A 14613-nucleotide genomic window follows, 5' to 3' on the forward strand; every position below is an offset into this window, starting at 1 on the left:
TTTCGTCGTCTGCCTCCTCTGCTTGATTTCTGTGTGACTTGTGGTAACTTGTGTGAAAACTATAGTTTACAGTAGATTTATATGCTGGAGTTTCCCTTTGAGTTTACTCTGTGAGATTACACTGGCTGCAGTAAAGCAACATGTTTCTTCTCTTACCTGGTGTCGTGCTGCCGCTCATCGGTATAGACGGACAAGCTGGGAAAGAAAACAAGCTGTGTTTGATTAAGAAGACACTGAAGTTATACAATCATTTTCAGAACTGTAACTAAGAAACTTCCCATATGACATGAACTTCAACAAAAAGAGAGTAAATAAAGATCTGATCCAGGACCACATCCAGACTCAGCTCCTCTACAACCAGGAACAGACGACCTCAAATAGTTTGGTTAAAACATTTGGTTACTCACTGGCAGTGGCAGCTTCACACACAAAGGTCACCAGCTTCTCCTCAATCTTCTTGAATGCGTCCAGGTCGTCCACAAAGAAGACGTGTCTGTCACTGGGTTTACTGGCGATGCTCACCAGCTCGCCATAGTCAGCGTCAGCAAAGCCGATAGCAAACACGATGTAACCTTAGAAGGAAGGAAGAGGGAAAACCTTTGTTTTCAACATGGGAACAAGCAGGAATATGGACGAGGACTCACACAAAACACATGAAACAATAAACAGCTCAGCTCTGACCTTCCATCTGCATCTCCTTGGAAACCTTGTTGACATCGTCCTGGGATCGGCCGTCGGTGAGGACCACGAGGACGTTGGGGATTCCTCTCCTGACTCCTGCCTCCACTGTGAAGATGTTTTCCTTCACATGCTGGATGGCTCGACCTGATTGGACAGAAGGAGCCATCAATCAAACCCAACAAATTCAGACTAGAACGGTCATTTTGATTATTTCGCAAAAATATTGTAGAACATTTAGTGTCTGATGTGTGTGACAGTCCATCACTGGTGCACGACACGTCAGACAGAGTGTCATCAGAGCTGCTCAGCTCAGAGTGTTACAGGAAACAAGAGGACGCCTGGAATCCCACACCTCAACATAAACCCCAACAGGTTTTAATGTTGGAATTTTAGGACTGAGATGTTGGCATAGTTTGGAATGTGAATGGTGAGTAAACTCTACTCTTCTCATGTATTGCAAAGGAAAAACACGAAATCACCTGGAAACATCGTTTTTCACTATCGAGTGATGATTTAAGTCTAAAGATTCTCTGGTTCCAGCTTCACGACTCATTTTGTTGTAAGGATCTTTGGGTTTCGGGTAATTTGATCTGAAATGCAAAAAGTGAAAAGTGCACCTGTTTTTCTCGACTGTTCACTGACCACCGGGTTTTCTTTGAGATGTGATGTGTGATGTGGCACAGATCACAGATCTACGGCGCGGTTGGTAGATTTTCAAATGCTCTCTGAGCCAGTGGGAACACTGGGAAATGGATTCCTGCTCTGAACGGCTGCCTCCTGATATAAAGAAGGATTAGATCCTTACAGTGTGACATTAGCAGAGGGAGAATTTTTCCTCAGCAGTGACGCTGTTACAAATCTGTTTTCCACAGCCTCGTCCCTGCAGGAGAAACTGGCTGTGCTGCTTTGTAAACACTGATTAATGAGTAAACCTCTGCCTCCCCACAGACCTCCTCTCATCACACACACACTCGAGAAACATGGGCCTCCGTGCACTTAAACATGTGCTACATCGCAGGTGTGAATGCAAACATACAACACGTTTTACATGGATGTCGGCGTGACAACAGTTTGACCTGCACACACGTATGTATTTGTATATTGACAAAGCAGTTTGAATTTTCTTTTTGCTGTCGCCTGCTGCTCAGTAAATATTGATAATGTCATTAGGAAGGTGTGAGTGGACGCGTGCGCACATGTTCGACTGCTGATTTGTCTCACACGTGTCTTTCTTGGATTTCAGGAGGATTTCTTTGGGGGGAAAAGTTGGATTTTATCTGCTGCCGTCGTTTCGGGTACACATCTCGACACCTACCAGACCGCAATAACAAATCGAGCCACCGTTCGACAGCTCATAAGCAGTTCCACCACAGAGGAGACGCACACTTCTCCTCGTTACGTTGTGCTTTTCCTCTGCAGCCTGTCCGCTCTGTGTGGACTAACCCGTCTTGGTGTTTCCTCCCTTGTAGGAGATCTTGTTGATGGCGTCGAGCAGTCGCTCCTTGTCACTGTACGAGTTCAGCTTGAACTCAGTCCGGGCATCGTCACTGAACTGGACTATGGCGACCTGTCACAGAGAACAAAGGGAAAACTGTTTTACAGTGAGGTTACAAAAGGACATTTTCATACTTGGTCCTTGTTACATACAGTTACACAGGTACATCTTTCAGGAGAACAGCGCCCTCTACCTTTTCTGTGCTGTAAAACAATCAGTGGATCACAGTGTTCTTTGTTTACAACAATCAAGCCGATGATTCAGAATTAATGACTGATACAAATAATGTGCCATTTTAAATAAAAACAAAACATTTGAATAACTTTCTGTCATTAAACGAGTTATTTATTGTTCTCTAACTTCAGTCCTGCTGCTGTGATTGAACTGAACTTCAATCACCAGAGGGAAAAGAGGAATAGTGACAACATATAAATAAAGTGAGAACACAGCAGATATGGAAAAGCTCCGTGATACAGAGAATAAAAACGAGTTGTTTCATTAGTGATCTGGGCTGTGGTCACCAAGGAGACCACACGGGGACATTTTTTATTTGTACAAAACAAAAAACAAAAACAAAAAATGAACAAGAGTCTGAACACAGAAGTGAAAAGGGTTTCGACCACCTGGGAAAAGCAGGCGAATACTGATTACATGTAAATGACAGATTAAAAATACAGTGGCTGTTGGTTTTTGAGCTTAAAGGTGAAGAAATTTAAAACCTTTTCCAGGTTCAGTTTTGGACTGTTGTTCAGCAGGTTATCAGCAGGTTAATCAGTATGTGTGATTAATAAAGTGATTAATCTGTCACCTGTTTTTTTTTTTCAGTTGTTTTGTTACAGCCCTACACTGCTCCTCTGGCTTCGCTGCCGCGGCTACGATAAAAAAAAAATTTGTTTCAGGAAACCGGAGAGCAATAAGAGAGAGCAAAGCTGAAACAGCCCGACCTCCTCCGTCGTACCTGCGTGCCATCCGGCCCGATCCTGTCCAGAGCTCCGGTGGTGCTGTACAGGAAGCGGATGATCTTCAGGAAATTGTCATCACCGATACTCCAGGAACCATCGACCAGAAAGACCAGGTCTGCTTTGGCTGCCTTACAGACTGGATGGGGAAGAGGGGGCAGAAAAGAGGTGAAGAGAAAGACTGAGGAGAAGGAACAAAAACAGCAAACTGTATTTTCCATTTCTATATTTTCTTTGAATTATTTAGAACTGAAGGGTCAAACATTGAAAGTGTGGAGAAATGCTTTCTACTTTTCTTCTTGTCGCTGTCATGATTCAGCTGCTCTGTCTTTTGTTTCGTGGAAAGAGGATTCTGTGAGGCTCATTTATTTCTCTGCTTTCTTTGCTTCTTGTCTTTGTTTTACTAGTTTTCAAACTTTGCTTTAGGATTTGATTTTGATGGATGAAAACTCAAGAATAAAAGCATTCGAGAGAAGTAAAGCTTTGATTGATTAGATTTGCAGAGGTCCGAGTCCTAAACGATTGAAACTGTTAAACTCATTAAATGAAAACAGAGTTGTCTCCGTCGCTCTTATCTCTTCTTATTCTCCTCTCATAAAGTCCCATTTAAGGGTCAGCTGGTGCCGGATTTATCTGCAGGCAGCTGTAACTCTGACATCTGCTCTTTGTTTACTGCAAAACACTGAATAAACTACAGTCAATGAAAACACAAACTGATTTTCTTTCACAATAAAAGCCTGCGGCTGGCATTAATCACGTTTTCTGCAGGGAGAATCTCTAATAACGATTTATTTTAAGTTCTCAGTTCAGCCACTGTGACTGTGCTGTCTTACTTAAACCTCTGCTGTGCCTGGTAAACATGAGATAGAGGGAGTGAGGCAGAAAGTTATGAAAAGAAAAAAGTGGATGAGAAGGAGGAGAAAGAATCAGAAGAGCTGACGGGTTGTTACAGACGTTACAGGCAAAGGAAAAGGATTTTTAAATCCAGTGCATGATGGTTTCTATGTCAGTTCAACGTGTGTATCAGAGGTTAAATGACTGGATTAATGAGACGTAGTAGCAGCAGTTGGAGTTGGAACAGTTGGAACATATATACTGGATATACAAACGGTCCAGCTGACCTTCTGTGGTTAAGCACCTTCATTTGTTTCTGGAGGGCAAAGGGTTTTCTCTGGACTCGAGTATAAATCTGAACAATCCGATTATTATTGATTAAATGATTGATGACCATCTCTTTTAGCAATAACAATAACCTGTGCTGACAGCACATGTGGTACATGTTATTTATTTATTGCTAAAAGATGGGCTCGTTTTTTATTTAGCATTGTTCACCGGGGACCAAGTTCTGTTTGTTTTAATTAATATAAGAATAAAAATGCATGAACCTTTGCTTTGGGTGAGCAGATGTCACTTTCCCATCAGTAGCTAAAGGCTAAGGTCAACATGTGAATGTACAGCTGCTTTATGGTATAAACCAACACGTAGTTTAAAAAAATCCTTTTCCACTCAGATATAAAACAGTGTGGTGGTGCTTTGAAAATCAAAGTGTTGATCCTGTGGTGACAGATATGTGAAGAATGTGAATTACATGTCTGCAGAGCTGAGACCTGCTGTAACGGATTCAAGAGCAGCGACGTTTGAATTCATTTGAAATGATCTTTTTTTATCTCATGTTGTAAAGTTTCCTCTGTGATTATGTTTTATATGTTTTCTGATGTTATTATGTGTGTGTGTGATGATTGCAATTGAAAATTATCGTTCATTTTATCATATGTCACAGTGTGTGTGTGTGTGTGACACATCACTGTGTGGGTGGGGAACAGTTAAAGCTTATTTAAAGTATACAAACAATCAGTGCCGGTGCAGACTGACAGTAAACCGTCATCCTCACACATTTCCAGACTCTTCACTCTGACAAACAACATTTTGATTTATAGAAAATGAGACGTGGGCGAAGAGTGAGCTAAACTCAGCCTGTGAGTCAGTGACACAACAGTCACTGCACAGCAGCTACGTCCAGAGAAGAAAATCAAAATGAACCAAATTATCCACAGAGCAAACACTCAGCAAACACTCGGAGATTCCTGTTTAAACCAACATGTTGTTGTTGAACAGCTGTTCAAACACATTCTGTGTGTTGGTCTGTTTTATGCTTCTTGCATTAAGCAGATGTTAAAGTTTGATTTCTTAAGATGGCAGTTTGACACACAGAGCATGAGCAATGTTTCTGACTTTGTTGTTCTGTGATTATTGTGACTGTTCTCCAGGGACGTACAGAACTGTTCAATGTCCCTCACACAAGAAAACAAGTAAAACATTTAACATTAATCTACAGCAGTGCATTTTATAAATGGATCAAATGTCAAAAACAAATAACTTATTAACAATATTTCCATCTAATAAACAGATGCATAAATCTGCATAAAACTCTCAGGTTACATCCGAACTGTACGTGATGCAGCGCTGGAGTGAAGATACTCCTCTGATTTATTCCTGAAACCTGCAGAAGGAAAAGTTACCTCATATTTCACATCAGCGTGAGTGATGCAAACATGATGAAAGCTGCTTTCACTTCCTCATCTGACTGAGAAAGGTGCCTCCTCTTCATCATCAGCAGTCGTAACATTACAGTGAGGTGTGGTTTCATCCACCATGCATCCACAGCAACACGGAAACCAACGTTATTTAAACCGACACGTCGGAGTCAAAGCCGAACTGAAAACAAGAAGATAACAGCATGCGGTCTCTTACCTTCTTTGGCCAGGGGGATTGTGGGTAGAGGGGTGGTGGTGGGGGGCTTGGTCGGCGCCGGAGTCGGGATGGGTACTGCAGAGTAAACAAGACACACACACACACACACACACACACACACACACACACACACAAGGACATGAAAACCTGCAATTACGAGCACATTAATCGTAAAACAGTCACCACACACTTTATTACCCCCAAATTAAATTCTCCATCCAAAAGAAAATTTTAAACTACAAAAACAAGTGAAGAGAGTCCCAAGCCTCAGACAGAACGCCGAGCCGCACGATCAACATACAGAATGTGTAAAATAACTACGTTCAGCTCTGTGATTTTAGCTCCTGTGTAATTTGGTAGATTCATCACAGCGTCTAAATCAGACTCCCTCTGTCTCTGCTTTCAACTCTTCACCTTTACTCTGAGTTGGTTGGCGAGGGTGGGTGGGCGTGGGGGTGGGGGGGAGTGGTGCTGTTTAGGCAGTAACTCAGCTACCTGAGGCTGTGAATTACTTGCGATGGCAGGTAGGGAGCATCGAGCAGCGGCTGCCTGCAGCGATGGGGATAGTCATTTGGAGAAAAGGCTCTGGCTTTCATTTGCATCAAAACAAAGCAATAAATCAGTGTGGAGCCGCTCTGCAGAGCTACAGTACAGAGGGGAGCAGCTTCAAGCAAACAAACACCTGCTCTGGGGAAGAAACATTCTTTCTTTATTCTTTTCTTTCCTCTATGTCTGTGATTACCTTTGTCATCCTTTCATTTCTTCAGCCTGCCATCTCTTTCGCCTCTTATCTCTCCCTGTCTTTCTTTGCTTGAATCTTTTCTCCTCCCTTCCCTCTGAATTCGGCACTGATTACACCACAGAAACAAACCTGCAGAGGCTCTGAATTTGTTCCTGAGCTAATCCATCTCAGGAAACACGGCGCCTGCTGTGATTTTTGTCAAAATGTAATTAGAACTGCCGACGGGCAACAGCAGAGCAAACTTTACAAATAAATGAACACCTACAAATATAAAATCCCGCCGCAGCAAAGTAACTAACTGCACGGTGATGTTTGAGAATGTTGGTCGAACGTTGGAAGGAAGCACATCTGTATGTGTGACAGTAAACGTTCACAGTATAGTGATGTGCAACGGAACAAAGAGCTTCCTGTCACACTGAAAATCTATAAAACTCAGAAGATACCAATATTGGTATTTTACTAGAATTAGATTATTGTAGTTACTCACTACATCCATTAACTTTCCCACCACCCTTCCCTCTCCCCACCCTCCCCCCACCCTCCCCCTCCCTCCCCCTCGTCTCCACACAGTGGGTCTTGATGAGCGTTCGCGGCTCCCGATGCAGAACAAACGGCTCATTCTGAAAAGAAGGAAGAGGCTTCGGCTCTCATCGCTCCCATCAGGATAAAAGATGTTTTATGTTGAAAATGACGTGATCGTCCTCCCAGCCTGTATCAGGCTTCTTTTCTACACAGTGACAGCTGACAGCAGTTTGTGCATGAGTGTGTGTGTGTGTGTGTGTGTGTGTTTGTCAAGCTTGTGTTTCTGCTATATTGTTACCAGGACACATGTATGGGTGCACTGAAAGTGGAGCACATCAGCCTTAAAACCCCTCTGAAAGTTAATCAGATGATCTGTGTGTGTGTGTGTGTGTGTGTGTACTTACATGTCTTCGCAGTAGCAGTGACTGCAGGGCCCTCAGTCCCGTCCTGCAGCTGAGCATACACACTGATCTTATACTGCGTGCTGGGCTTCAGGTTGTTGAAACAGTGTCTGCTGGCTCCTCCGCTCAGCTTCGTCTCCTGCTTCTGACCGTCTGCAGCGAACATACAAACATCAGCTGCTCATCATTCTGATATTTTTTGCAGAAAGCCTCTAATTGTGCTGTGGGCCAGTGTTTGAGCTGCTGAGGTGAGACAGACAGACAGTGACTGACCGTGTACGGATACACCCTGAACTACACAAGAAGCTTTTACTAAATGTCAAACAATAAATCAAGAATTTTGCCTGTTTCCAAACTGAAAGTGTTCGCTTCTCCCCACGTCTCCTCCTGTCTCCTTTAAGTTCCACTTATAGAAACTGAACTGTAACAAAAAATATGTTCTGTGACCAGATTACATTTTCCATTAATGTCAAAAACTCTTCTCACACTCAGAGAACAGGCTGCGGGTGCAACCAAAACATCAGAGAAACGTTTGAGAAACTGCTTCTGGATCTGTGTTCATGTCTGTGTAATTACTGTCATTCCTATACCGAGCACAGCTCCTCCCAGTTTCACTTGGCAGCCACAACACTGACCTTTTGTCTTTTTCCCTTTGTTTTACTTCACACAGCAAATGTAAATGTCACCCGGGCAGGAATCTGTAAGGCCTCGTCTACAGAGCGGCTCATTGTGTGACTGCACAGCTAAACCTTTAAGACCGTCGGCACACCTCTGATGGGACACAACAATATCTTTGTGGTCTCAGGCTGTTTACGGATTCAGAATATTAGACACTTTCTCTGCGCTGCATACTGAAACTCCCACTAATGAAAGCATGCGAGCCCCCCCTCCCCTCCTTCCAGCACAGAAATGCAGCGTGGGAGCTTGATGGGAAAATCTGAGGAGGAGAATTACTGCAGCGCATTTGCTGTCGAGCTGATGTAGCACTACAGATGCACGGTCACGTTTAATAACCTTGTCCACCAGATAATCCAGAGCCAGAAGAGGAGGGGATATCTGTGCACATCCATCCCCCCAGTATAAAGGTCCAGGTGATCTTTATCATTGTTTATTATGCAGCTCGCCCATTAACACACAACAAAAACACACCGACAGTAAAAGAGCTTTTTCTTAAAAGATTCAGAACTAAAGATCAATGTTATTGTTATTTCTGACACAGTTTAGCACAAAAAGTGGTAAAACTACTTCCACCAGCCGTTTAATCTGTTAGAGACGCTGCACGCAGTCACTGAGCCAAACCTTTACACCTGCGGCGTGTGAGTGTGGTGAGGTTTATCACCACACTCAGACCAGACTCAGCTGTTCAGGACCGTGCTGCTGTGTGTGTGTGTGTGTACTCACTGAGCAGGGACTCGATCACCACTCTGTAGGCGCTGGCGTGTCGGTGAAGCTGCCACTGGGCGCACAAACCGGTCATCCTCACCTGATACGTGCTCAGGTTAGTCACCCCCAGGTACACTGCAGAGGCGGGGAGGGGAGGGGAGGGGCGGGGGGGCAGGGAGGAGTTTGTTAGCATTCACATATTTACAAATAGAAAAATGACTCAGTTTGTGATTCTTCCTTTAACTCTGAGAAGCGAGTGTTCTCCGTCTGTGACAGTCAGCCGTGGTGGGTGTTACTGACTCATCCTCATCCCACCTTCTCTGTGCAAACTTTATTATTACAACACGGGAAAAACAAACTCTGGACAGAGTCAGAACTCTACAGATCCACGGTGCAGAGCCGTAAGCGCTCTTCTCTGCGTGCTGCTGTTATAATGAAGCTGTATAAAACTGCACTGAGCTCACATCTGAGAAACCACACGCCGCCGCGTTTCCACGCCACACATGAAAAACGTTTGGCCACTTGGCTTCAAGGACAGCGATGTGCATTTTCATGGAGTTATTTACAGACGGAGAGAGAAATATAGCTGCACTGTCTTTGGTCCAGAAGTGCGGCTTACACACACACACACACACACACACACTCCCACACACACACACACTCTGTTCATGAAAATGATAGGTATACACTTTTATCGTCCGATTTTTCAAAGTGTCACTTGTTCTGAGCTCAGAGACGTTAGCATGCGTGCATTAGCATGCGAGCATTAGCGTGCGTGTTTCTGTGAGTTGATCCTCGTTCATCTCACTGTATTTCACATTCTCTCTGACAGAACTGAACATTTTCCAGTTGAGCCGAAAATCTAATCTGGGCCATTTTATTTTGGACTCCCTGCAAATACATGATGCATCTGTGCATAACGTTTATGTAGGAATCACATCATGTGATTTAGAGAAAGTGAAGTGATGCTGAGCAGCATGGTGCAGATGCTGGCAGACAAAAACCAGTCTCTTGAGGTCACACTTTAATCATCTTCTTTTCTCAGCACAGAGAGCATCAGTATTCCTAAAACTACACTCACTGTAAGAAGCACAAAACTGAAACTTTAATATGTGTGAAAAAATATGTGTCACAGTAAAAGTCTCCTTTTTGTCCTCAGCGTCTCTGATACTTGTGCTGGTGAGTGACATTGAGACATCAGTCCACTCATCTCTGCTGGTCCACTGGCTTCATTAACATGCTGCTGAGCAGTGTGGCAGACACTCCCTTCACCTCCTGGGATCCCACTGGCCTCATATCGTCTTACTCTCCTTTCAGCTCCACCCATCTCTCCATCTTTCTTCTCCTCATCTTCTGTAGATTTTTTTCCTCTTCTTCTCTCCTCTCTGCCACAGCCCCGTTAAACACGTCCTTCAGACCAAGTGCTTAATTGTTATGCAGGTGATGGAAAATGTGGCTCAGTTGCAAAGTGACATGCTCCATTTAAAGCTACATGTTAGAGCGAGAGCTCTTATCCAGAGAGAAATGAGAATGGATGAAAGGGTGGAAGGTTCAGTGTCCTGCTCAAGGACACTTCAAAAGGACGTGCGGGTTTTTGGCCGTCACAGAGATCAAACAGAGACCTTTCAGTTTCAAAAAAGGCTTTTCCACCAACAGGCCAGCCTGTGGTGAAGTGGTTAATTATCATGAAGGAGAGGGAAGGAGAGGGAGAGGCTCCAACTCAGATGATTGGACTTGAGAAGCACTAACTGATCAAACTGGGCCAGATGCTTAAAGAGCCTCGGGAAGAGTCCACATCACCAGTGAGATAACTTTAATCCATTGCATTTACAGTTCATTCCAGGGCTGGGGTGTAATTAGGTGAGAGGTGTCAGATGGATATGGAGACGCACTGATCTCTGCAGGCGTCTCTGATTAGATCAGAGGAAATCGTTTTATCTGCTTGTTTTCAAAGTGGTGGAATTGACAGAGACGACAGATAACAAGGCACATAAACGATCGGGTTTGGAAACTGCCAACAAGGTATGTTAGTCCAAAGTAATACGGGTCTGATGAGAGTTCATTATCAACATTTAGACCTGTTTTAACTCCAAACACCAAATATCCTCCCACACTGTTCCACAGTGACGTCGAGACAGTGACACTGATGATTTACTCTCAGAAAAAAACCTCAAATCTAAATTTCATCAGTAGATGTTAACGTTTGAACAGACTCTGGCACGTGTACACGTTTGGTAAGGTGTCTTAACTGTGTTGCTACTGTATGTATGTATATGAATAAGTATATATGTGTATAACACGGTATGTGAATGATTAACAGTCTGTCAGGAGGCCCAACACCACCACAGCAAAGCTGTGACATCCAATTAAAGAAAGAGAGATGGACTCACAGGTCTTGGCCCTCCCTGAGAGGGCTTCACTCGATCCGGTGGTGTAGGAGGCAATGACCTTGACACTGTACTCCGTCCCACTCAGCAGGTTGACGATCAGCATGGTGTTCACGTCCTCGCCCACGAAGGTTTCCAGAGCGGACCCAGGGGCTGCAGAGGGGCGGGATAATTGAGAGGAGACGTCAAATGGTCAGTGAACGGACGGAGCACGGAGGAGCGATCAGATCGAGTATAACGTGGTGAAGAAAGTGTAGTTTAGTTTGTGTGTGTGCGTAAACCACCTGACAGAGGCTGGTAGACGACTCTGTAACCCATGGTGGGTGAAGGCGGAACGTCCCAGCTGATCCTGAAGCGGTTATACCATTCCTCTGATACGCGCAGGTTCTTAGGAGCTGAAAGAGGAACTGCGGAGGGACGGGGAGACAGAAAAGACAGATTTTATCTTTCTATTGAACTGCTGCTTAAAATGTCCTGAAATGTAAGCAAAATAAAATCATTCTTCCACACTTTCATGTGAAAACAGAGCATAAAGAGGACATGAAAAGAAAACACCATTAATCAAGCATCAGTGTTTTTTAATGAATTAAACTGGCTCTTTTGATGCTGCGGTACCCTGTAGTGTTTTATCAGCTTGGTGACAACAAAGGCCTCTCTGTCTGGACTCAAACCAGTGACAGGAAAAAAAAAAAAGATGAAAAGAAAGATGAGAGGAGACGGAGCAAGAAACGCACAGGAAAGCTGACAGAAAAATCATTAATAAAAAGAGAAAAGAGAAGAAGACGGAGGCAAGGGGGAGACAGAAAAATAAAAAGGAAGTGAAAAAGCAAAAGTGAAGGAGGTCAGAAAAAAGGAAATATTAATCATTTCATCAAGAGATTGAGAGGAAACAAACACCGATGGTATATGTTATGGCCACAAATTAAATCCAACTGTACAAAACCAGATTTACTAATAAAATCCTTTACATGAATGTTTAAAAAATACTTTTATAATGGAAACTGTCGTCAACCAGCAGAGAGAGAAGTGTACAGGGAGGAACTGGAGGGAGAAGAGTCAAAGAAGGATAAGTCTGATAACACTTTAATTTAACAGTTGGCACAGTAAAAATGTAAAGTCTCCCTGCTGTTACAGTGTGTACAGCTGAATCAGTCTGTCAGACAGACATTAAATTCAGAGGACTTATCATTAGGATGACGACTGGGACAGAACTTTGGAAAACAGAATTAATGACAGGGTGGTATTAATAGCATATTTTAAAAAAGTGCTTTCTTTGAGGAATGTGTTCACATACATTTCTAACCTCTCTGCACTCTATTCTGTTCCTCCTGAACCACGATACATTCAAATCCCCTGAAGATCCCTTTGGTTAATGGGAAGCTTGAGACTTTTTCAGGTCCAAATCCCAGCGTGAAGCTGCCGGCTGCTCTGCTGCACATTTAAAATTCTAAAAACCTCCCGTCCCTTTCTCTCCACGTGCCATCGTTCCTCCTCGAGTTTCAATCCTCACCATTTATGAGCTGAAACCTCCAGATTATATCGGCTCTACTTCACCCTCCACAATGTATGGCATTAGGGTTAGGGTCTCTTTTTGTTTGAGCGACTGTTTGTTGGATCTGATTCTATTTTGCAAGTTTACTCCTCTTAACTTCACCTCCAGTCCTTATCATCGCCTGCTGTTTCCCTCCTGAGTCTCCCTCAGCTGTTTATTTACACAGAACATTTAAAAACAGCAGGATCTGACCCAAAGAGCTTTACAATCAGCAGATGGATTATCAGTAGAAAAACACACAAACAAAGGTATGAGCAGAGCGAGAATAAAATCAGAATCAATGAAAGAAAAACGAGAGATTTAAGGGAAACTGGATGAAAACCAACAACAGATTAAAATGCCATAAAAAGGCATTTAAAAAAAAAAAGATAAAAATAAATGCATTTACAAAATCCTGAGGTAAACTTACACTGAACTAAAAGCTGGATTAAATAAAGGTAGGTCTTTAGGTGGGAAATGACTTAATGTGTGCTGGGAGACCGTTCCACAGCCCGGAGGCAGCGACACAAAAGAGCCGGTCGCCTCTGGTGTTTAGGCGTTAGTGGGGCACTGAGGGGAGTTATTGTGAGGGTGACCAAAGTGACCTGGGGGCAGAATATGGAATCAAAGGAACTGTAATGTACTGTGGAGCTAAACCGCTAAGGTTCGCTTCGTTAACAAGCAGTAAGGTTTACAGATCACTTCTGTATTTCACCGGTAACCAGTGCAAGTGTGTCAGAACAGGAGTGATGTGTTGTCCTGCCACCATGTCCTCCATCTTCACTTCCACTGTCTCTCTTTATTCCAGCACTGAAACAAAACCCACACAGATTCAAATCTCCTCCAAACACGGGTCACAGGTCACAATATCTGCTTCCATTCTGAGGCTGTGAAAGACAGTCATTGTCCCTTAGTGATGAGCTCATTCCTCATAAGTTCAAATGTCCAGTTTGCACTGACGCTTGTGTCACATCGGCCATGTTTCTTTCTCTTTCTTTCCCCATTGAAAGCCCTGTCATCCTCTGCATTCTCTCCCACGCCTCTCTCAGTGATCACCTCATCCCTCAGTGGATCAAACCCTCGGATTATTCTGCCTCTTCTGTCACATTATCTGTCTTCAGTTTGAGGCTAAAAACCCAATCATCCTCTCTGCATTCCCTGTCATGCCTCCCTCAGCGTTCACCCCATCACTCATAGGTTCAAATCCCCAGATTACACCGGCTCCCTTTGTCACATCATCTATCTTCACTCTAAAAAACCCAATCATCCCCCCCTCTCTGCATTCCCTGTCGCTTCTCCCTGGGCGATCATCTCATCCCTCACTTGCTAACAGGAGCCATTCATCATCACCGGGTGTCGGAGACCCCATCGTTTAAAAAGCAGCCAACGTCGTTGGCGTCTGCTAATGTGTGTAATGCGCTGCACAGGGAGACATGATGGGACAGTGTGGAAAGATGAATGTCTTGAATTTAACGTTTCCTCCTCCCTGAAAGTCGAGTGTTTGTTCTGTAATGCACTTGGCAGCAGAGAAAATCATTAGCCCCTGCTGGAGAAAGCTTCCTATACTTCTGTCTTTAGCTGCACAGGAAAGAAAATGAATGTTGTACATTGAGCTTCAAACACAGGTTGTTATCGCTGTTTCCTCCCCTGAAACAGTCTGGGGTTTAATGAGCTGCAGAGCGATGCAGAATGGCTTTAAGTAGGTAACAAGTGTCTGTTCCACTGAAACTGCAGTGTAGTTTAGTTTAAGACAGTTTAAGA

The 14613-nt window shown here is 43.7% G+C and overlaps 1 protein-coding gene across 3 annotated transcripts in view; it reads right to left on the bottom strand.

The window, feature by feature from the left end:
* Window positions 1–14613, bottom strand: part of LOC121191909 (collagen alpha-1(XIV) chain) — a 98794-nt gene that overhangs the window by 32410 nt on the left and 51771 nt on the right. For all 3 annotated transcript variants that reach the window (XM_041053369.1, XM_041053368.1, XM_041053370.1), the window contains exons 21-30: window positions 11606–11728; window positions 11325–11474; window positions 8953–9069; window positions 7555–7704; window positions 5887–5961; window positions 3135–3274; window positions 2125–2248; window positions 682–825; window positions 408–572; window positions 157–195 (exon numbers count right to left, since the gene is read on the bottom strand). In XM_041053369.1, the coding sequence (XP_040909303.1) occupies window positions 157–195; window positions 408–572; window positions 682–825; window positions 2125–2248; window positions 3135–3274; window positions 5887–5961; window positions 7555–7704; window positions 8953–9069; window positions 11325–11474; window positions 11606–11728 (1227 nt within the window). The remainder of the gene's footprint in view (window positions 1–156; window positions 196–407; window positions 573–681; window positions 826–2124; window positions 2249–3134; window positions 3275–5886; window positions 5962–7554; window positions 7705–8952; window positions 9070–11324; window positions 11475–11605; window positions 11729–14613) is intronic.

Source organism: Toxotes jaculatrix, chromosome 13, assembly GCF_017976425.1.
Source record: "Toxotes jaculatrix isolate fToxJac2 chromosome 13, fToxJac2.pri, whole genome shotgun sequence".
Lineage (NCBI taxonomy): Eukaryota > Metazoa > Chordata > Actinopteri > Toxotidae > Toxotes > Toxotes jaculatrix.